This window comes from Dendrobates tinctorius, unplaced genomic scaffold (genome assembly GCF_039654945.1).
Source record: "Dendrobates tinctorius isolate UK_male_01 unplaced genomic scaffold, ASM3965494v1 ptg000070l, whole genome shotgun sequence".
Classification (NCBI taxonomy): Eukaryota; Metazoa; Chordata; class Amphibia; order Anura; family Dendrobatidae; genus Dendrobates; species Dendrobates tinctorius.
The window spans coordinates 83,640,415-83,665,088 of NW_027361738.1; the positions used below are offsets into that span (position 1 = coordinate 83,640,415).

General features: G+C 42.3%; 1 protein-coding gene and 1 long non-coding RNA gene across 3 annotated transcripts in view; one reads left to right on the plus strand and one right to left on the minus strand.

Annotated features, from left to right (window-relative positions):
* Positions 1 to 2,743: 2,743 nt before the first annotated feature.
* BET1 (Bet1 golgi vesicular membrane trafficking protein) lies at positions 2,744 to 11,832 on the minus strand. The gene is made up of 3 exons (XM_073582056.1): positions 11,620 to 11,832; positions 5,697 to 5,753; positions 2,744 to 3,500 (listed from the first exon to the last, which is right to left on the minus strand). Exons 1-3 carry the CDS (start codon positions 11,740 to 11,742, stop codon positions 3,345 to 3,347), a joined length of 336 nt encoding a protein of 111 aa, XP_073438157.1. The 5' UTR covers positions 11,743 to 11,832; the 3' UTR covers positions 2,744 to 3,344.
* LOC141095758 (uncharacterized) overlaps positions 11,732 to 24,674 on the plus strand; it is a 146,152-nt gene continuing 133,209 nt past the window's right edge. Inside the window, exon 1 of one of the 2 annotated variants that reach the window (XR_012233468.1) lies at positions 11,732 to 11,869. This is a non-coding gene — a long non-coding RNA (uncharacterized lncRNA). The remainder of the gene's footprint in view (positions 11,870 to 24,674) is intronic. The other variant, XR_012233467.1, reaches the window with a different exon arrangement.

Genomic DNA, 24,674 nt, shown 5'->3' on the forward strand with positions numbered 1-24,674 from the left:
TGGTAACGTTGCTCTTACTTGGTTCATTTTGTTTTTGCTCTTTATTATCCACAGCTGTGTATTGTGTTTATGACACTTGTTGGTTTTACATGAACTGAATTTCTTACTATTCTTTAGCCATCGAATTCCTTGCGACCACAACTTGTTAATCATGCCTCTCCTGTGCTTTATACGCACGCTGTCTTTGATATATGACTTCTAATAAAGTTTTCACTTACATTAACTTTCTCCTGCCTTGTATGAGACTCATGTTTGTATCATTATGTGTACAGAAGCCGCAGATGAAGCAGACTCCGTACATCCGGAGAAAACTTCACTTTCCACGTATCGGTACCAGATGTCTGACCGCTTACAGCAGTAACAGAACAATTCACGGCCACAGCACAAAGGTTTCACCTTCAGATCGATCTCAAGCAGAATTTACACAACATAAAAGGAGAATTTTGTCTGGAAATAAATGGGGTTTCTGGTAGGAGGAAGCCGGGCCGCGCTGGAGAGACCATTCAATCAGAGTTATGGCCTGAAAGCCTCCTCAGCAGTGCACCCCGGGGTCTGCTTACTGTGACACTCAATCAGCCGGTAATGGCTCTGCAGAAGCGGGATTACAGAAGTGGCCGGAGGATTCTGCAACCAGGACGATATTGTAATAGAACCGCAGCTACCGAGCCGTGAGTGGCTATAGACTGTGAGCTACGTGAAACCAAGCGGGGTAAGACGTCGCTCAACCTTAGGAGACCTCAAGGTCCTTTATAGGGGGTGAATGTTGTCATCACTCAGATCGTATCACCAAAAAGTCCGGAGATACAATCATTGGGGAGAAATGTCCCCTTACATGATACAATTGTCCCTACTAATTGTGGTACTCAAAGAGTTAAACAACTGGTTTCTCCGATGAAGAACATTAAATATTCAGATCTAATCGTGTCATCCAAGTAGTTAATTGACGAAAATTGAAGTTTTTAATTATCAAAGCAATCAACTAAAATGAGCATCTTGTTTCAGCGCTTATTCCCACCATATAAATCAATGCACAGTCCAGATTCGCTATATGGAGAAAAGTTTAGGGTCACACGTCTTAATCACCAAATTCTGGTTTCTCATTAATAAAAATAATATTTTATTTCCGCAGCACTTTACATTCAGTCCTAACGCCCCCCGGTGTACAATATCCGGGCCTTCGACCCCCACTTCACGGTGTATAACATCCGGCCCCTAGATAAATTCACAGCGTATAATATCCGGCCCCTCAACCCCCTTCATGGTGTATATAATCCGGCCCCTAGATCCCCTTACACAGAGTAAAACATCCATCACCTAGACCCCCCCCCTCTTCATGGCATATATCTGGCCCCTTCACAGTGTACAATATCCGGCCCCTCGACTGCCCCCCTTCAGGATGTATAATATCCGGACCTTCGACCCCCACTTAACGGTGTATAACATCCGGCCCCTAGATACCCCCCCACCTCATGGTGAATATAATCCAGCCCCTAGATCCCCCTTCACAGAGTGTAACATCAATCACCTAGACCCCCCCTTCAAAGTGTATATCATCACCCTCCCACCATGCCGTCTTACATGTGACAGAGCGGCTGATGGCGCAGAGCTCACTGATCCCAGCACGGTCCTGTAATAGGAGCCTCCGGGGTAACAAGTCCGCCCATGACATTTCTTCCTCCTTAATCTTCCCCCATCACCTGTGAGTGATATTATTTAAAAGTAAAAGGGTGTTGTTGTTTTTTTTTTTAAATTACAAATAAAGGACTTTATTCTGGCTGTGTCTTTATTTACCATATAACTATACGATTAGTAATGGATAGGTGTCTTATAGACGCTTCTCCATTACGAACTTGTGGGCTTAATGCCATCTAACAATACAAAGTTGAGAACAATCCCACAAATATGAACCCCACTTGCCACCGTTACAGGACAAGTAGGAAGAGCCAGGCAAATTTAATGGATTAACCTTTTCTGGGTGGCAGTGGGCTGCTATTTTTAGGTGGGGGGGGATATCCATGGCCCCTTACCAGCCTGAGAATGCCAGCCCTCAGCTGTCTGGATTAGTTTGGCTGGTTTTCAAAAATCTTGGGGACCCCATGCTGTTTTTTCAAATTATTTATTTAAATAATTTAAAAAAAAAAAAAGGCATGGAAATCCCTCTATTCTTCATAACCAACCTTGCTAAAGCTGACAGCTGAGAGTTGCAGCCTGAAGATGTCAGTTTTGCCTGGCTGGTTATCAAAAATACAGGGGAGCCCAAGCGAATGTATTTTTTTTAAAATTTATTTAGAGCGCAGGCGCCAGCTGATGATTACTCCCCTCAGCCGCCACTTGCTCTTGCTGTTATTATCCGCAGCAGTCGTAGGCTGATGGGAGTAGAAGTTCCATCAGCCGACGCCAGTGACCGGAGGTAGACTTTTTACCTGTGATCGCAGCTGCGGGCTCACACTGTCATTTGACAACATGAGAACCACGGCTGTCAGACCGACGGTAATGATTTCTCCGCCGATCAGAGGCAGTGTTTGCCGTGCTGTCATACACATGACAGTGTGCCAAACACTGGATATTTGGGTCCCCCATTCAAGTGAATCAGGTCTGGGTACTGTTCTGGTACCCGAACCTGAACTTTTTTTTTAACTGTTCGGCCAAACCCGAACATCCAGGGGTCCGTCCATCTCTAATCATGATGATAATACAAATAAAATTAAAAGAATATAAAAAAATACACGTAACATACAAAACCTGATTTTTACAATATGTCATTTTCAAATAACAGATTGATTCCCTTTAGCAGGTAATGGCCACATATGTCACGTGTAGCTTAAAAGTGCTGTTTAATGTCCATCCAAAATATTAATTTAAGACGAATGAACGCTTTATCTTTTGACAATGGAATTTCCAAGAGGAGGAGGGTCAGAAGTGTCCGAGCCTGGAGATATACGGTAGATGGAAATGCACAAAGCATGAATCCTCCTTGTGATGGTCTCATAATTAGAAAATGATTAACAGAGTGCGTTCCTCCATAGCTCTTCTTGGATCATTAACTCTTCTGCTGGGAGTCTCTGCTTTCATTGTATGCCTATGGATTTACTGGAATGAATGTCAGGGAATATGAAAGATCCGGATTACCGTTAGATAGACCGGTCATAAAGTGCCTCACTATCTCATTAAGGAGAATACCGCCATCTTCCAGTAAGTGAAACGTATGCACCAGTAGAGTGGTCACTATCCTGTTGTTAAGAACTACAACTTCCAGCATAGCCTGGAAAACTGCTCAAAATATAAGAAATTAAACTTGATAATTGAGGCACAAAAAAAAAAAAAAAAAAAAGATCCAAGTCTGATCATCTGAGTTTTATATACCAGTAAACGACGAAAAAAACAAAACAGGCGAACAGCATCATATACAACAGCAGCTTGGCCTGGCTGCCCCTGGAGAGAACCTTAAGTCTGCCCATTGTGGCCCCCAGGAAACCACCGGTAGAGTCAAAATCGGAGTCCTAAAAATAATAACAAAAACACACAATAAAACAAATGAAATATAAATTGTGTAGTGACAGTAAGGAACAAGCAATATATAAAGCACATGAATATATCTCCTATAGTACTGCCCCTATGTACAAGAATATAACTACTATAATACTGCCCCCTATGTACAAGAATATAACTACTATAATACTGCCCCCTATGTACAAGAATATAACTACTATAATACTGCCCCGATGTACAAGAATATAACTACTATAATACTGCCCCTATGTACAAGAATATAACTACTATAATACTGCTCCTATGTACAAGAATATAACTACTATAATACTGCTCCTATATACAAGAATATAACTACTATAATACTGCTCCTATGTACAAGAATATAACTACTATAATACTGCTCCTATGTACAAGAATATAACTACTATAATACTGCCCCTATGTACAAGAATATAACTACTATAATACTGCCCCCTATGTACAAGAATATAACTACTATAATACTGCCCCGATGTACAAGAATATAACTACTATAATACTGCCCCCTATGTACAAGAATATAACTACTATAATACTGCCCCCTATGTACAAGAATATAACTACTATAATACTGCTCCTATGTACAAGAATATAACTACTATAATACTGCTCCTATGTACAAGAATATAACTACTATAATACTGCCCCCTATGTACAAGAATATAACTACTATAATACTGCTCCTATGTACAAGAATATAACTACTATAATACTGCTCCTATGTACAAGAATATAACTACTACAATACTGCTCCTATGTACAAGAATATAACTACTATAATACTGCTCCTATGTACAAGAATATTGCTACTATAATACTGCCCCCTATGTACAAGAATATAACTACTATAATACTGCCCCTATGTACAAGAATAACTACTATAATACTGCCCCCATGTACAAGAATATAACTACTATAATACTGCCCCTATGTACAAGAATATAACTACTATAATACTGCCCTCTATATACAGGAATATAACTGCTATAATACTGCTCCTATGTACAAGAATATAACTAATATAGTACTGCCCCTATGTACAAGAATATAACTACTATAATACTGCCCCTATGTACAAGAATATAACTACTATAATACTGCTCCTATGTACAAGAATATAACTACTATAATACTGCTCCTATGTACAAGAATATAACTACTATAGTACTGCCCCTATGTACAAGAATATAACTACTATAATACTGCTCCTATGTACAAGAATATAACTACTATAATACTGCTCCTATGTACAAGAATATAACTACTATAATACTGCCCCTATGTACAAGAATATAACTACTATAATACTGCTCCTATGTACAAGAATATAACTACAATACTGCCCTCTATATACAAGAATATAACTACTATAATACTGCTCCTATGTACATGAATATAACTACTATAGTACTGCCCCTATGTACAAGAATATAACTACTATAATACTGCCCCCTATGTTCAAGAATATAACTACTATAATACTGCTATGTACAAGAATATAACTACTATAATACTGCCCCCTATGTACCAGAATATAACTACTATAATACTGCTATGTACAAGAATATAACTACTATAATACTGCCCCTATGTTCAAGAATATAACTACTATAATACTGCTCCTATGTTCAAGAATATAACTACTATAATACTGCCCCTATGTTCAAGAATATAACTACTATAATGCTGCTCCCTATGTACAAGAATATAACTACTATAATACTGCCCCCTATGTACAAGAATATAGCTACTATAATACTGCTATGTACAAGAATATAAATGCTACCAAAATATTCCTCTATATCTTGTCTTTCGTTCACATTTTGGGCTTAATGCATAAAAAGGTGGATATGTTACTATAGCAACCAATCAGATCTTGTAATTTTGAAATCTGTCCTTGAATAAGGAATACAGTGATCTGTTGCTATGGCAGCAATGATGAAAACTTTTCATGTTTTTCTCTACATTCCTATGGAGTTGTACAGCCCACCTGGTATAATACTATATTATCTCACAATTGGCAACAGTCGCATTCTTAAAAAAAAAAAAAAAAATCCAAATGATGCGAACACAGGGGCACTTTTCAGGCACATTGAGGGTGAGGCTTAGATGGATGCCACAATTCATTTTTGATATCACTGCTGCCTTTGTTCGTGAATACTCACCATTTGAGAAAGCAAATTATTGTGATATTTTACTTCTGTTCCAATATCGATAGAAAGCTGAACAAAAAAAAAAAAAAGAGAAAATTAGTGTGCGACTGAAGAAAATGCAAATTTACAGTCTTTACAGAATTCTTCAAAGCATAAATTTAAAGAGGACCTGATATCAGGTCAGACGTGGACAGTTTTTACTCTTATTTTATTCCTGCCGTTCCTCTGAGCATTCTGGCTTTTGTTTTTTCTAAATCCGCCGTACGTTTCCAGAGAAACGGAACCTTTTTATCTCAGTGCTGCTTTTCACAGTCTGTACCAAGGGGGCAGTGCTCAGAGGATCCTCTGGGGCGTGTCTTTAGGATCATTTGCATAATTACTCCCCCTTATTTATGGCAAAGGCAATAACAATCAGCAGTAAACAAAACAGCTGATATACCTGGAGCCGTATGGCCGATTTATAAAAAAAACAAAAACTGGAATACATAAGGGAACAGAGGGCATAAAGTAAGAGCCAGAAAACCACTTTTTTTAAGGGGGTTTTCAACTACACAATGAAAAATTCTACAACTTTCTAATAAACTTTAGCCCTGTTTGTTTTGAGGATTTTTTACGGTCTAGTTTTATTAAAGTCTATTTTGTGTTCACCTGTTTATTTTCATTTTTGTTTATTTCATTTCTGGTCAAGGTTTATCAATTGCAACTTTAAAAAAATAAAAATAAATGAGAACTCTTGCCCTAAATGTACCGCAGTGTATCCCTGGAGTGTTTTCATTTGGGCCCCAATTATTTGTGCAAATTTTGAGACATTTTATAGGAACATGCAGAAAGTTGCCAGAATTGAAAAAAGAAATAGCGCCCCTCTTGTTCATAGGCTTTGACTGGTATTGCAGATATTCAGTTGAATGAGTTGCGATGGCAAAAGCCAGACCTCGGGGTGCGGTTCGCTGTTCAGCTAGGCGTCAGGTTTTCCTACAAATAGAAATTATCAAAGTCCAGGAACCAGATGAAGACGAGTCCAACATATTTTGAGAAATATTGGGATTTTACCATCATAAACTTGGGTGCGAAAAAAAAGAATCCTGAAACCCCCAAAATAACAAGTCGTTTTCTTCTTCTTTAGGTGTAATGAAGCAGCGACGTTTCTAATCCACAACCCTGATCCAAAAAACCTTCCCTGATCCTTCTAAAATGAACAGTTCAGCTGCGGACATTTCCATCCTCGTCTTTGTACTTTGTCGCTGCTTCTTTCATCTTTATTCATCTTCTGCTCCACAAACCAAGGCTCCGAGTCATCACTTATAAGTCAGTTTTTGTCTTTTTTTTTTTTTATTCTTCCACTGGTGGATTTTGTGCTAAATTGACATTTATTTGATGAACTTGCCTCAGAGTTCAATGATGCTTATTTGCACTTTTGCTTTATTTATTCCTTTTTGGGAGTGAAATGTCTCGAGTCCCTTTAAATAAGCTTTAAAAAAAAAAAATGAAAAAGGTGCAAATGAAAAAAAAAATACTAAGTATGTTCACATCGCAGAGTTTTTTAGGTGGATTTTAAATTAGATCTGCTTTATAAACTAAGTGTGAACAGAATATATTACAATAAATAAAAAAAAGACTACATTTTGCAGTTTTCACACTGGTTACTGGGGCTTTTTTTAGACTCAAACCTCCTGCCCTTTAAAGAAGAGTTTTCAGCTGTTATCATCAGAGGCAGGATTACAATGACAGGTAACCTCTATATACAGCAGATAACACAGGATCCACCATTCACAATAGGTGATGTCACAGCTCACCTCCTCCTCCTGTACAATGACTGATAACACCTCTATATACAGTAGATAACAGAGGACTCACCATTCACAATAGGTGATGTCACAGGTCACCTCCTCCTCCTGTACAATGACTGATAACACCTCTATATACAGTAGATAACACAGGATCCACCATTCACAGTAGGTGATGTCACAGCTCACCTCCTCCTCCTGTACAATGACTGATAACAGCTCTATATACAGTAGATAACACAGGATCCACCATTCACAATAGGTGGTCACAGCTCACCTTCTCCCCTCCCTTCACAATGACCTTTGCACACACTCATTAGATTATTCAATACAAAAGAGTCTGAAACAACAAGAGGTTCGAATCTAAAAAAAGCCCCAGTAGCCACTGTGAGAATCACAAGTTTCCTATATTTTTTTAATAATTTTTTTATTCAGCTTAAGATATATAAAAAAAGTCCAAAAAACAGTAAAAAATGTACCGAAACATTATTTAAATAACTAGATGTGTATTTCCTGAAGGAAGTACAGATAGTGCTTTGAAATGGTGCCCGGGCTGCCCCTTTAAGAGAGACTTGCCTGCTGCCCCTGCAAGACTTTCAACTCAGGATCCGTTTTAACTGTTGGTGCCTCTCAGGAGCCACTTTGGCCTGTGGGGCCCCTCAGGGTCTGATTTGGTGGGTGGGCCCCTCAGGAATCGATTCGGTGGCCTGGGCTCCTCAGGGCTTGAATTGGTGGACGGGATCCCTCAGGGTCCGATTTTGTGGCCGGGGCCCCTCAGGGTCCGATTTGGTGGGCGGGGCCCCATAGGGTCCAATTTGGTGGGCGGGGCCCCATAGGGTCCAATTTGGTGGGCGGGGCCCCATAGGGTCCAATTTGGTGGGCGGGCCCCCATAGGGTCCAATTTGGTGGGCGGGGCCACTCAGGGTCCGGTTTGGTGGGCGGGGCCCCTCAGGGTTCGGTTTGGTGGGCGGGGCCACTCTAGGTCCGATCTGTTGGGCAGGGCCCCATAGTGTCCGATTTGGTGGGCGGGGCCACTCTGGGTCTGATTTCGTGGGCGGGGCCACTCTGGGTCCAATTGGACAGGGCCCCTCAGGGTCCGGTTTGGTGGGCGGGGCCCCTCAGGGTCCGATCTGTTGGGCAGGGCCCCATAGTGTCCGATTTGGTGGGCGGGGCCACTCTGGGTCCAATTGGTGGACGGGGCCCTATAGGGTCCGATTTGGTGGGGGGGCACCATAGGGTCCGATTTGGCGGGCGGGGCCGCTCTGGGTCCGATTTGGTGAGTGGGGCCACTCTGGGTCCGATTTGGAGGCCAGGGTGGCTCAGCCTCCGATTTGTAGGCCAGGGTCGATCAGCCTCCGATTTGGAGGCCGGGGTGCCTCAGCCTCCGATTTGGAGGGCCGGGGTCAACCAGCCTCCGATTTGAAGCCTGGGGTCACTCAGCTTTCGCCGGCCCTTTAAGACTCATTTTGGTGCGCCGGCCCTTTAAGAATCACTTTGGCGCACTGGGCTTCTCAATCCACTTTGGCACACATTCTCTCTCAGGGGCATGCGTCATGTGATGAAGCTAGATTTGCATTTGTGCTGTGGGTTTCGCTTTACGAGCTGATATTATCTGGCAGAATCTGTGTCCTGGGGGCGTCATGTATAGTTCGTAGGCGTTGGCATAGTAACTGGGTCTGCCTGCGCATATCAATGAGCTTAACTGCCATTTGAATCGCCTCACGACTGCCCAATGTATTACTATGGCAAAATTTTCCCATTGAAATGCATTGAGACAGTGCATTCCAATGACGGGAAAAAAAAATTTCAAACGCAAATTGCGCAAAAACTACAAATCCAATCGACACAAAAAATTCTTAGCACACCACTCGTGGACGCTTCGAAACGACGCCTCAACGGAGTCTGTGCATGTAGCATGTAACAGTTCGGGCCGCATTAATTGCGGAAATCAACTGAATAAGAAGAAGAAGGAAGTTAGCAGCGTTCGGATTACATGATAGTGCTTTTTCAAAGCACTATAATGATGAGCGCAAGTGCTCGTTACTGGAGTTTGCCTAAGGAGTAGGAGGACGGATAGGAGGACGTGTAGGAGGACGGATAGGAGGACGACGTGTAGGAGGACGGGTAGGATGACTACTCCCAGAGGTAGGTCCCTGGCAGCTTCTCATCAAAGCAAATAGGGTTCTACCAATGCACGTGTCAGTGTAGGGAAGCGGAGAGGCCTCAGACTAGTGATCCGAGACACATGGTCCCCGATCAGTCATCAAAGTAGGTTTTCTCCAGTACACGACCTCAATAACGGAGTCGGTCTCTGCTTCCTGGTGGCAGTGTGGATCCGCTGTCAGGTTCACAACCAGTTACCGCTGCCCTCGGCAGTCCTTTGACAATGCATGACGAGGCTGCAGAGACCATGGTTTAGTAGGTCACCCCTAACCATATACCTAGAGTTTAAAGGGGTTGACCCACTAAAAGAACTTGTCGATTGCTGGCGGTCTGATGGCCGGCAGAGATACCAGGGTGTTGTCTTGTGGTAGTTCCTACAGTCCCACAAGACATTAATGGGGAGGTGGATGCTTGACCGGAGGTCTCCAGACCCTCATTACTACATGCACCCGTGTGGACGACATCCAAGAGATCACAGAAGCCAATCTGGCTTAGTGTCCACCGACAAGGGTTCTTATAGGCATCAAAAAGGACAAAACTGGGAACGAGGACAAACCTTAGAGGGGAACCCACAAAATCAGTGGCGGACCGCCTCATTGCTGCCAACATGGAGGATAACATTACCCAGGACTAGGAGCGAGGCCGGGGGGCGCCGGACACCGTACACACAGCCGAATACCCAGACGGAATACTTTCCAGGTGTTTACATCCAAAGTCAGTGATTCTTTACCCCTTTACCATTTCTTTTTTATCTTTTCTTCTTCTTCCAAGAGCCATCATTTTTTGTATTATTCTAGCATTTTGATTTTTTTTTTTTTTTTTGCCTTTTTTTTTCCAGCAGGAGGAATAGTTTTAATTGGCACCATTCGCTTCACCAAATGGGGTGGAATTGAAAAAAAAAAAAAAAATATAAGCAATTTTACTTTTTTATGGGTACTTGGTTCTTTGTTTCAACAGCATCCAATGTACGGGAAATATAGTGTGTATATATATATATATATTTATTTATTTTTTAAAGTAAAAAAAAAAATCAGTATACCGTAAGTATAATTATATTCAAATAATTATAATATATATAAATAAATACGTTTAAATAAAAACATCAGCTCGGCCTACACAGAAACTTAAAAAAAAAAGAATAAATTACCATTACCATTTTCTGGCACCCGTAATTTTTTTTTCTCTAATTTTCTGTGTGACGAGCTCTGGATGTTTTTATTTATATCAATTTGGAGTAAATATTACTGATTTTTTTTTTTATTTGCTTTTTTGAATTGGGAAAAGAGGTGATTTTAGTTTTTATATATTTTTTTTCAGAATTATTTTTTTTTTGTTCCGTACGGTATTGCAGTGTATAGGAAAATGAATGATCTCCGATCGGATCAGCCTGTGATCGGGACCCATAGAAGAGCAAATATGGCAGCAATCATCTCCGAGCTGCCATGACAACCCATTGGCGCCCCACATTGCATCGTGGACATGGGAGGGGGCCAAAATCACGGTCATCTCACCAAGCCAGGATTACAGAGTGGAAATTAAGAGGGGACTTTTCCATATGGGGGCTCATTAATAAGATTTTCCAGCAGGCACACAGAGTAGATCCATAACCGCGTCTTGATAGGGGAAGGTTCCTAATTTCCAGAGCCCCCCTAATACTACATCATTTAGTGGCTCAAAATTTGGGTATAATTTAAAATGTTATTGTCCCCCTCTCACCCCACTCCCAGTTCTAGCCTTTAATAAGAATGGAAACCCCCTTTAATACAATCTGTAGCTCTCCTGAGGCCTCACAGAGACAATTTTTACACTTTCACGATCGAAGAAATAGAGGAATAAACAGAAAAACAAGCGAAGGTTAAAACTACAACTCCCATGATACTTGAGCGCCTGTGACCCATTAGAAACTGTCACAGACGCATGATGGGATTTGAAGTCCAACAACAACTGTGGGGACTACGGAGGCCCAGGCGGGTCATTTTTATACTCACAGATTTCAGCGCATTGGCTTTGAGGTGGAGGGTTTCGGTGAGTTTTTCGTTATCCTCCTCGTACACGCTATAACCGCTCATCTCCGGGCGTCCTTCCCGGTGCTTCATCCCTCCCCGGTCCATGCTGGCGACGCGGACTCCTCACATCCAACACACAGTGATTACGTGTACTGTACTGGGCTAATGAAACCGGCAGTGTACGGTGCGCAGCGCGGGTCAAAATTCCTCCCTTGTCGTGATTCATTGCCTGGTAGGTTTAGTACATTATTATTATTATTATTAGCGTGTACTGTTTTATTATTATAGTTTTATAAAGGGTTTTACTTCTTCAGATCCTTTTAAGAAAGAAGTTACTGGTTCAAATAAGAAATATACAAAGAAATGAAGATACAAAATAAAAATGTATTATTTTATTAGATTAGACAGTTACACATTATGCGATTCCCAAAATATTTATTTATTTTTATTGTAATCTTGGCTCTATCAAAATGGAGCAACATAGTTTTTTGTTTTTTACACTTTCTAGTGGTCCCCATAGGGGACTTGATCATGTGATCGCATGTAGAGCTCACAGTAATGCTGCAGATATTGTAACATTTCTTTCTTGCGACGTTTTTGCAGGAGTGCACAAGGGACCACCGCCTCTCCGACTGCCTACAGGAGCATCCAAAAGATCAATCTGCTGTGATCATCGTCAGCTGTTCTTAATCACTTGGGGTGGGGTCGCTCAATGATGTCTCTGCTGCTGCTACACCACCCCCCGACCTCTGCTGCCGCTACACCCCCCCTGACCTCTGCTGCTGCCGCACCCCCCCTGACCTCTGCTTCTGCTACACCCCCCCTGACCTCTGCTTCTGCTACACCCCCCCTGACCTCTGCTGCTGCTGCACCCCCCCCTGACCTCTGCTGCTGCTACACCCCCCCTGACCTCTGCTGCTGCTACACCCCCCCCTGACCTCTGCTGCCGCTACACCCCCCCTGACCTCTGCTGCCGCTACACCCCCCCGACCTCTGCTGCCGCTACACCCCCCCGACCTCTGCTGCTGCCGCACCCCCCCTGACCTCTGCTGCCGCTGCACCCCCCCGACCTCTGCTGCCGCTACACCCCCCCGACCTCTGCTGCTGCCGCACCCCCCCCGACCTCTGCTGCCGCTGCACCCCCCCGACCTCTGCTGCTGCCGCACCCCCCCTGACCTCTGCTTCTGCTACACCCCCCCTGACCTCTGCTTCTGCTACACCCCCCCTGACCTCTGCTGCTGCTGCACCCCCCCCTGACCTCTGCTGCTGCTGCACCCCCCCCTGACCTCTGCTGCTGCTACACCCCCCCTGACCTCTGCTGCTGCTACACCCCCCCTGACCTCTGCTGCTGCTACACCCCCCCGACCTCTGCTGCTGCTACACCCCCCGACCTCTGCTGCTGCCGCACCCCCCCGACCTCTGCTGCTGCTACACCCCCCCGACCTCTGCTGCTGCTACACCCCCCCGACCTCTGCTGCTGCTACACCCCCCCGACCTCTGCTGCTGCTACACCCCCCCGACCTCTGCTGCTGCTACACCCCCCGACCTCTGCCGCTGCTACACCCCCCCGACCTCTGCCGCCGCTACAGCCCCCCCGACCTCTGCCGCCGCTACACCCCCCCGACCTCTGCCGCCGCTACACCCCCCCGACCTCTGCTGCCGCTACACCCCCCCGACCTCTGCTGCCGCTACACCCCCCCGACCTCTGCTGCCGCTACACCCCCCCGACCTCTGCTGCTGCCGCACCCCCCTGACCTCTGCTTCTGCTACACCCCCCCTGACCTCTGCTTCTGCTACACCCCCCCTGACCTCTGCTTCTGCTACACCCCCCCTGACCTCTGCTGCTGCTGCACCCCCCCTGACCTCTGCTGCTGCTACACCCCCCCCTGACCTCTGCTTCTGCTACACCCCCCCTGACCTCTGCTTCTGCTACACCCCCCCCTGACCTTTGCTGCTGCTACACCCCCCCTGACCTCTGCTGCTGCTACACCCCCCCTGACCTCTGCTGCTGCTACACCCCCCCTGACCTCTGCTGCTGCTACACCCCCCTGACCTCTGCTGCCGCTACACCCCCCCGACCTCTGCTGCTGCTACATCCCCCCGACCTCTGCTGCTGCTACACCCCCCCGACCTCTGCTGCTGCTACACCCCCCCGACCTCTGCTGCTGCTACACCCCCCGACCTCTGCTGCTGCTACACCCCCCCGACCTCTGCCGCTGCTACACCCCCCCGACCTCTGCCGCCGCTACAGCCCCCCCCGACCTCTGCCGCTGCTACACCCCCCCGACCTCTGCTGCCGCTACACCCCCCCGACCTCTGCTGCCGCTACACCCCCCCGACCTCTGCTGCCGCTACACCCCCCCGACCTCTGCTGCTGCCGCACCCCCCCTGACCTCTGCTTCTGCTACACCCCCCCTGACCTCTGCTTCTGCTACACCCCCCCTGACCTCTGCTGCTGCTGCACCCCCCCCTGACCTCTGCTGCTGCTACACCCCCCCTGACCTCTGCTGCTGCTACACCCCCCCTGACCTCTGCTGCTGCTACACCCCCCCTGACCTCTGCTGCTGCTACACCCCCCCTGACCTCTGCTTCTGCTACACCTCCCAACCCCTGACCTCTGCTGATACTTCATTGCACCCTTTTGACAATGTCAGGCTTAGTTATTGCAGGAAAGCGCAAAACCAAAGAGCAGTGAGCGAGGCGTTGGGCGGGGAGCAGCAGTGGGACAAATGAGAGGGGAGTATAAGATTGTATGGATTATTTTTAAAAACCTTCCCATTGACATTTGAATTCACCCCAAATTTATCCAAAATTAATAGAATTTTGCCCTCCAAATTGGGCAAATTTTGAGAGATTCAATCAACTTTATTAGTCGCTAAAAGTGTTATTCGTGTTGCTCGTAAAAAAAAAAAAAAATTAAATACCAGAAATTTAAAGTGCAAAAAACAGAAGAATTTTTTTTTTATCCAGTAAGGCCGGGATGTGTTCACAAAAGACAGAATTGTGAGTTGTGAAGCCCCTTAAATCATAGGAAGGAGACAAAACTGAGGCTACGTGAAAAGCCTGAGCTCTGGGTAAGAAGTGAGCTGGCTCAAAGTGGGCGAGGTGAATTTTTAATCCACAGGGGGGATAGTGGCCCGATAATGGTGGGAGCTTCACCGCCTTGGTACCTGCTTGCTTCATTCCTATAATATTAGTGGTCTGGTGCATGAAAGAGTAAGATGATCGCTCAAGGAGATCATGGAAGTTAGAGGCTATGGACACTCTTGACATGAAACAACTGATTGATACATACGTTAGTGGTTTGGATAAGTTGCCATCTTCATTCATTTTCAATCCTGCTGACATTTAGTTTGCACCCTGCTCCTAGGTTCAGATTTTTTTTCATATGGTCATGTTCCTCCCGGTAAAGATGCTGGAGATTATATCTGTGCGACCTGGAGACTTCTGTGTTCACTTGCTCTAATGTATCATTACGGGGTTATTCCTCCAAGGTTTCCCTTGTCGTATTCTTCCCTATCTACAGCTTGTTTTTTTTCTGTCCTCCCTGAGAACATAGCTGCTTTCACTACTCTCCACACTATGATCTGCCATGAACAGCCCACCCTGTTCCATGGAGCTTTTGGGAAGGAAGAAGGAGAGGAGAGAGAAGTAGGGCAATCCTTTAAAAGACTATTTCAAGCATTTTTTTAAATTTAGGAAATAAATTGAAACAATAAATATTCAAAAGTGTAAAGAGCCAGTAAGTCATGTGAATAGTCAGTATCCCTTCTCCTGAACGTGGTAAAAGGACAAGACACAAATTGTGTTCCATTCAATGGTCCGTTGCCATATTCTTTTGCGCGGAGAGTTGGATGGTGGGTACGTTTGTGAGTAAGGCTGAGAACAGACAACCCTCGATAACGGTCCGAGTACTGTCTACCCGAGGGTCTCATGACCCAAACTTGAAAGCCTCATATATGCTTACGAGGCTGACAAATTCAGGTGAATACACTCACCATCAGGTCGTACTTCGACCGTGATACATGGCCGTCTGAATTCGTCCCAAGGTTGGTTAGGACAAATTTCATGCAAGGTGTGATCTATTAGTCATGAGACCCAGATCTTAACTAAGTGGCTCTTGAAACCCTGCGATATACGTCTAGATGGGGTCAGATCTGGCTTGTGCAATGTCACACTCCAATGGTCTATTTAACCCCTTCCCTCCTGGGCCTGTCTTCACCTTCCTGTCCAGGCCAATTTTTTTTTTTTTTTACAATTCTGACCACTGTCACTTTATGAGGTTACAGCTTTGGAGCGCTGCATCGGATCCCGCTGATTTGAGATTGTTTTCTCGTGACATATTGTACTTTATGATGGTGGTGGTGACATTTCTTTGATATGACTTGTTTATTTCTGAAAAAATTCAGACATTTGGCGAAAACTTAGAAAATTTTGCAAATTTTCAAAACTTTTAACTTTTATGCCCTTAAATCAGAGAGTCATATCGCACAAAATAGTTAATAAATAACATCTCCCACATGTCTACTTTACATCAGCACAAATTTTGAAACATAATTTTATCTTTTAGTAAATTATAAGGGTTAAAAGTTGACCAGCGATTTCTAATTTTTCACATTTAAAGGGGCTTTGAGGGGCCTATACGATAGAAAATACCCAAAAAGACACCATTCTAAAAACCGCACCCCTCAAGGTGCTCAAAACCACATTCAAAAAGTTTATTAACCCTTCCTGCAATTAATGGAATGTGGAAGGAAAAAAATAAACATTTCCCTTTCTTTCACAAAAATTTTCACTTAGACCCAATTTTTTTACATTTCCAAGGGTATCAGGAGAAAATGGACCCCAAAATTTGTTGTGCAATTTCTCCTGAGTACGCCGACACCCCATATATAGGGGAGAACCAATGTTTGAGCGCACGGCAGGGCTTGGAAGGGAAGGAGCGCCATTTGACTTTTTGAATGTAAAAGTTGCTGGAATAACTGGCGGATAGCATGTCACGTTTGGAGGGCCCCTGATGTGCCTAAATAATAGAAATTATCCACAAGTGACACCATTTTGGAAACTAGACCCCTCAGGTAACTGATTTAGATGTGTGGGGAGCGCCTTAAGCCCCCATATGCTTCACAGAGGTTTGTAAGATTGAGTCGTGAAAAAAAAATCTAATTTTTCCCACAAAAATGTTTTTTAGCCCCAAATATTGCATTTTCACAAGAGTAACAGGAGGAAATGGACCCTCAAATTTGTTTGCTGTGCAATTTCTCCTCAGTACGCCGATACAGTATGTGATCGAAAACTACTTTTGAGGCACAGGGCAAAGCTCAGAAGGGAAGTAGAGCCATATTACAGTGCAGATTTATCTGGACTGGTTTGAGGGTGCCATGTCACATTGGCAGAGTCCCTGAGGTAGCAGAACCCCCCCCATAAAAGGCCCAATTTTACAAACCACCTCTCAGTGAATTCATCTAGGGGTGCAGTGATTATATTGACACCACAGGTGTGTGTCAGAATTTTATACCATTGGGAAGTGAAGAAAAAATAATTACATTTTTATCACCAAGATTTTGTTTTAGCCTCAGATTAAACATTTTTACACGGGGAAATGGGTAAAAATGACACCAAAATTTGTCCCACAATTTCTGCTGAATGTAAAGAAACACTATATATGGCTGTACAGTACTGCTTAGCCACATGGCAAGACTCAGGAGGGACAGAGAGATATTTGCTTCCTGGAGCGCAGATTTTCAGTTTGAGGTATATAGAGCCTCTAAGTGCTAGACAAGCAGAATCTACCTTCAAGTGACCCCCTTTTGGAAATTATACAAGCAGTAGTGGATGTTGCCGAGTAAAAATTGCAAACTGCTATTGTAGTGACCAGTACATTGTAGTGACCAGTACATTGTAGTGACCAGTACATTGTAGTGGCCAGCTTGTTCTTCTGGATACACGCACCCGTAAATTAGGCTTGCTCTCATCGTTACAGAAATGTCAAACGTGGACGCTAAATGTGGTTTAGACACACTGGGACTTGGAAGGGAGGTGGCATTTGGATTTAGGAACACAGAATTTGGAGTATTTATTTTGGGGGCCGAGGAGCCATTTCGCTTTTCCAGAGCCTTTGTACTATTAGTAACGTGGAAGCCCCATATATTTCTGTTAACAGATGAGGCATTTGAGTGGGGACTCTTTTTTTTCTAGATTGAGTTGAAGCTTTTCTTGAGAATATTTTACATAACGTTTGGGATCACATTTATCCGGTGCTCTTCACTGAGCACTTACTTTGGAGTTTCCATCTAAATCTCTGAGTGACGTGACCAGCAGAAGGGTTACTCTGGACTCCATCTGGTATCTATTCAGAGGTGTCCTCAGAATTGCACATAACTGAAAAGACATACACCGCCGGATCATAGACAGCAAGACGGGGCCCACAGTTCATCCATCTGCCTCATTATAAGGAATCTTCCAGGGGGGATTCCATTTGAAACATGTATTTCAGAGATTTACACAGAAACCCCGGTGTAAGCGCTCAGTATAGCGCGCAGGATAAATGTGTGCTGAGCCTTACTTTGATCTTTGGGAGGCAGAATGAACAAATCAGCAGAATGCAAAGAATTGTTTTTATTTATTTTTTACCCTGTTACTTTTTCACCCTGGGAGCAGACAGCGAGCTTACTCCCTGTGCGATGCTCCTCAATGTCACTGTGACTATTGACTGCGGCATCAGAGGGGTTAAACGTCCACAATTGGTGCTGGCACTCGATCGCGGCAGTGTTCAGCATATGAACCCATGCGATCGAGAAGAAGTATATGTACAGCGGTTAGCGGAAACGCAGCTACATATGCGGCTCATGTTGGGAAGGGGTTAAAGGACACCCTGAAGTAATAAAGTTGAGTTTTGTAGTGTCGGACTACATAGTTTGATCTGTCACTGCTGAGCATTTTTGTGCCACTTGTAGCAATGTATTCATACCCTGTGAACTTTTCCTGGTTTTTTTTCATGTTACCGCCATAAAACGTAAATGGTTTTTATTGAGATTTTATGTGATATATCAACACAAAGTCAGAAGTATTTGTGAAGTGTAAAGAAACTGATACCAGGGTTTTCTAAATATTTTAAATATATCAATTTGAAAATTGTGAGGTGCATTTGTATTCAGCCCCCTGAGTCAGTGCTTTGTAGGACCACCTTTGGCAGCACTTACTGATGCAAGTCTCTACCATCTAGAGGTGACATATTTGCCCCTTCTTCCTTGCACACTCGGTCTCGCTCAGTGACATTGGATGGAGACATCTGTGAACAGCGATTTTCACATCTTGTGACAGATTCGACTGTGACTGGGCCGATCACACACATGAATATGCTGTGATCTAAACCCTCCATTGTAGCTCTGGATGTTTGTCTTACTGGATGGTGAACCTACACACCCCAGTCTCAAGTCTTTTGCAGCCTCGAGATTTCTTCCAGGATTGCCCTATATCTTGCTCCATCCATCTTCCCATAAACTCTGATACAGCTTCCCTGCCCCTGCTGGAGAAAAGTCTCCCCACAGAGAACAGTTGTGTGAGCACAACTTTACCACGTTAGCAAAATCTTTTATTTACTTGGCATTTTTAAAGCGGATAAGACCCTATTTGTGCTTTTATTTTCGCTCTTTAGCTCCTTCACTAAACGGCGCAGTCACAGTCTAAACCTAAATCCCATTGACAATCTGTTTCAATATTTGAAAATTGCTGATCACAGACGTCTCCATTCAATTCACTGAGCGAGAGCGAGTGTGCAAAGAACAAGGGGCAAAAATGTCACCTCTACATGGTAGACACAGACCCCGAAAGATTACAGCAGTAATTGCAGCAAAAGGTGGTCCTACAAAGTACTGACTCATGGGGCTCAATACAAATGCACCTCACAATTTTCAGATTTATACTTTTAAAATATATTTTGAAAACCTTTTTTATAATTTCCTTTCCACTTCACAAATACCTGCTACTTTTGTGTTGGCATCACAGAAAATACCAAGAAAATACATTAAAGTTTATGGGTGTAACGTAAAAAAAAAGTGGAAAAGTTTACAAGGTATGAATACTTTTTCAAGGCGCTTTACATGCAAAACGGACAAAGGTTTCATCCTTGTATTTATTTTTTGTGAACACTTATGGCACACCTATGTGCTGTAACCTGGCAGCATCTGTGCCGTACAGGGGATGATGATTTGTGTGGGAATGAACAATATATGTATAAGAGCACATATACTGTATAATGCATGAGTCATGTAAGAACATGTGCAAAACATCTTCATAAATAAACATTTATAATGTTCCAAGAAAACTTCTACATTCTCTTCTCATTATTCTCAGCATCTGGAAACCAGCACATTTTATTATTTAAATGAAAATGGAATGCTTTTGATCAGGTAAAATACTTGTATATAACCTTGTCAAGTGAATCAATATAACAAGACTATATATACTATAATACTGCCCCTATGTACAAGCGTATAACCACTATAATACTGATCCTATATACAAGAATATAACTACTATAATACTGCCCCTATGTACAAGACTATAACTACTATAATATTGCCCCTATGTACAAGAATATAACTACTATAATACTGCCCCTATGTACAAGAATATAACTACTATAATACTGCCCCTATGTACAAGAATATAACTACTATAATACTGCCCCTATGTACAAGAATATAACTACTATAATACTGCTCCTATGTACAAGAATATAACTACTATAATACTGCTCCTATGTACAAGAATATAACTACTATAATACTGCTCCTATGTACAAGACTATATCTACTATAATACTGCTCCTATGTACAAGAATATAACTACTATAATACTGCCTTCTATGTACAAGAATATAACTACTATAATACTGCCCCTATGTACAAGAATATAACTACTATAATACTGCCACTATGTACAAGAATATAACTACTATAATACTGCCCCTATGTACAAGAATATATCTACTATAATACTGCTCCTATGTACAAGAATATAACTACTATAATACTGCCCCTATGTACAAGAATATAACTACTATAATACTGCTCCTATGTACAAGAATATAACTACTATAATACTGCCACTATGTACAAAAATATAACTACTATAATACTGCTCCTATGTACAAGAATATAACTACTATAATACTGTCCCCTATGTGCAAGAAAATTACTATAATACTGGCCCTATGTACAAGAACATAACTACTATAATACTGCCACTATGTACAAAAATATAACTACTATAATACTGCTCCTATGTACAAGAATATAACTAATATAATACTGCCCCTATTTACAAGAATATAACTACTATAATACTGCCCCTCTTTACAAGAATATAACTACTATAATACTGCTCCAATGTACAAGAATATAACTACTATAATACTGCTCATATATACAAGAATATAACTACTATAATACTGTCCCCTATGTGCAAGAAAATTACTATAATACTGGCCCTATGTACAAGAACATAACTACTATAATACTGCCACTATGTACATAAATATAACTACTATAATACTGCTCCTATGTACAAGAATATAACTAATATAATACTGCCACTATTTACAAGAATATAACTACTATAATACTGCCCCTCTTTACAAGAATATAACTACTATAATACTGCTCCAATGTACAAGAATATAACTACTATAATACTGCCCCTATGTACAAGAATATAACTACTATAATACTGCTCCTATGTACAAGAATATAACTACTATAATACTGCCCCTATGTACAAGAATATAACTACTATAATACTGCTCCTATGTACAAGAATATAACTACTATAATACTGCCACTGCCACTATGTACAAAAATATAACTACTATAATACTGCTCCTATGTACAAGAATATAACTACTATAATACTGTCCCCTATGTGCAAGAAAATTACTATAATACTGTCCCTATGTACAAGAACATAACTACTATAATACTGCCACTATGTACAAAAATATAACTACTATAATACTGCTCCTATGTACAAGAATATAACTAATATAATACTGCCCCTATTTACAAGAATATAACTACTATAATACTGCTCCTATGTACAAGAATATAACTACTATAATACTGCTCCTATGTACAAGAATATAACTACTATAATACTGCTCCTATATACAAGAATATAACTACTATAATACTGCTCCTATGTACAAGAATATAACTACTATAATACTGCTCCTATGTACAAGAATATAACTACTATAATACTGCTCCTATGTACAAGAATATAACTACTATAATACTTCCCCCTATGTACAAGAATATAACTACTATAATACTGCCCCGATGTACAAGAATATAACTACTATAATACTGCCCCCTATGTACAAGAATATAACTACTATAATACTGCCCCCTATGTACAAGAATATAACTACTATAATACTGCTCCTATGTACAAGAATATAACTACTATAATACTGCCACTATGTACAAGAATATAACTACTATAATACTGCCCCCTATGTACAAGAATATAACTAGTATAATATTGCCCCTATGTACAAGAATATAACTACTATAATACTGCCCCCATGTACAAGAATATAACTACTATAATACTGCCCCCTATATGTAAGAGTATCTATGAATGATTCAGGATGGAGTATTTTTATAACTGACATTTCGCTTGTCCTTGTCTGTCGCAGTAATTATGTTCGTGCTGGGTACTGTAAAGCTATTATTACTTCTTCCTATGAATTACTGTTCACGTCTACGGTGGCTCTAAAAAATCTGAAAAGTATTTGTCCTCTGAAGCAGAAGGAAGTCTTGTAGAAAACGGAGTGGATTTGTGTAAATGTTACTGACCTTTGATAAATCAGAAAGATTGTGAAGTATATTGGAAAGGGCTAAAAGACATTCTTCTAAATCCATTACGTCTTATCCGTTTATTTTATGTTGCGCCGTTGTGTTTATTGATGGCACGACGACAGTGGCACCTTTACGTCGTGTCCTTTTGTGCTTGCAAAGCTGAAAGCTGATTTTATTTTAAGTAAAGATACTGACATCACTCTAACAGCTACTAAAATCTATAAAGATTTACAAAAGGACAAGTCCAAGGGTTACAGATGTGGCCAAAATTATTGACACCCCTGCAATTTTGTCAGATAATACTCAGTTTCTTCCTGAAAATGATTGCAAACACAAATTCTTTGGTATTATTATCTTCATTTAATTTGTCTTAAATGAAAAAACACAAAGAGAATTGTCCTAAAGCCAAATTGGATATAATTCCACACCAAACATAACAAAGAGGGTGGACAAAAGTATTGGCACTGTTCGAAAAATCATGTGATGCTTCTCTAATTTGTGTAATTAACAGCACCTGTAACTTACCTGTGGCACCTAACAGGTGTTGGCAATAACTAAATCACACTTGCAGCCAGTTGACATGGATTAAAGTTGACTCAACCTCTGTCCTGTGTCCTTGTGTGTACCACATTGAGCATGGAGAAAAGAAAGAAGACCAAAGAACTGTCTGAGGACTTGAGAAACCAAATTGTGAGGAAGCATGAGCAATCTCAAGGCTACAAGTCCATCTCCAAAGACCTGAATGTTCCTGTGTCTACCATGTGCCGTGTCATCAAGAAGTTTAAAGCCCACGGCACTGTGGCTAACCTCCCTAGATGTGGACGGAAAAGAAAAATTGACAAGAGATTTCAACGCAAGTTTGTGTGGATGTTGGATAAAGAACATCGACTAACATCCAAACAAGTTCAAGCTGCCCTGCAGTCCGAGGGTATAACAATATCAACCCGTACTATCCATCAGCGTCTGAATGAAAAGGGACTGTATGGTAGGAGACCCAGGAAGACCCCACTTCTTACCCCGAGACATAAAAATGCCAGGCTGGAGTTTGCCAAAACTTACCTGAAAAAGCCTAAAACGTTTTGGAAGAATGTTCTCTGGTCAGATGATACAAAAGTAGAACTTTTCGGGCAAAGGCATCAACATAGAGTTTACAGGAGAAAAAAAGAGGCATTCAAAGAAAAGAACACGGTCCCTACAGTCAAACATGGCGGAGGTTCCCTGATGTTTTGGGCTTGTTTTGCTGCCTCTGGCACTGGACTGCTTGACCGTGTGCATGGCATTATGAAGTCTGAAGACTACAATCTCAATTATTAATACAAGAAGGGTTTAGAATATTATCATGAATGTATATCCCCTAAAATTGGTACTTTATTAATAAAAAAAAACCACTAGTGTGGTCATACACCAAAAGAAAACGTGACAAATACACAACAAAAGAAAAAGGTGTTCAAACAGAAAACCCACATTTGGGACAACTAGGAATCCCTGATAATTCTGAGCTTGTACCTGCCTGGCCGCGGAGGTTGGCACCCTAGGGGGGAACGTTGTGGCGCCCCCACTCAACGATGGCTATCCTTAGGGGCCCTGATATACCCTGCAGCCGCTAATGACACCCTCTACCCGATAGCTGAGGGGACCCCTAATGCTAGACAGAGATATAACTGCTCTAAAGAGGATCCTGTGTCCCACAAGGATTAAAAGCAATAGTAGAACACACTTGGCATCTGGTGGTACATATGGGAATTATCCTGCATAAAGCTACTCCACATGAGATTTCAATCAGATAATATAATGTATCGATGGAATGCATATATAATAATGCTAACGAGATTAATCACCAAATCCATGTAGTTCATTCAGTGATACCCCAGCCTCACATAAAGATACTAATATACTGATGCAAACAGAAATCCACCTTCAACATCACCAGCGGCTTAGTTCACTGGCATCTCATTAATTAGCATATCTTTAATGCCCCGTTACAATCTGGCATAACTAATGGAGCATTTACTATTCCCATCCATGAGTAATGTACACAAAATTGCAACAGCGATACTCATCTTGTGTCACCTGCCACCTGCCATCAATTGGTTAACGCCTCAACGCGTTTCGCCTGCTTAGGCTCATCAGGAGGACAGATAGTACGATATTATGTGTCCCATACAAGGTGCA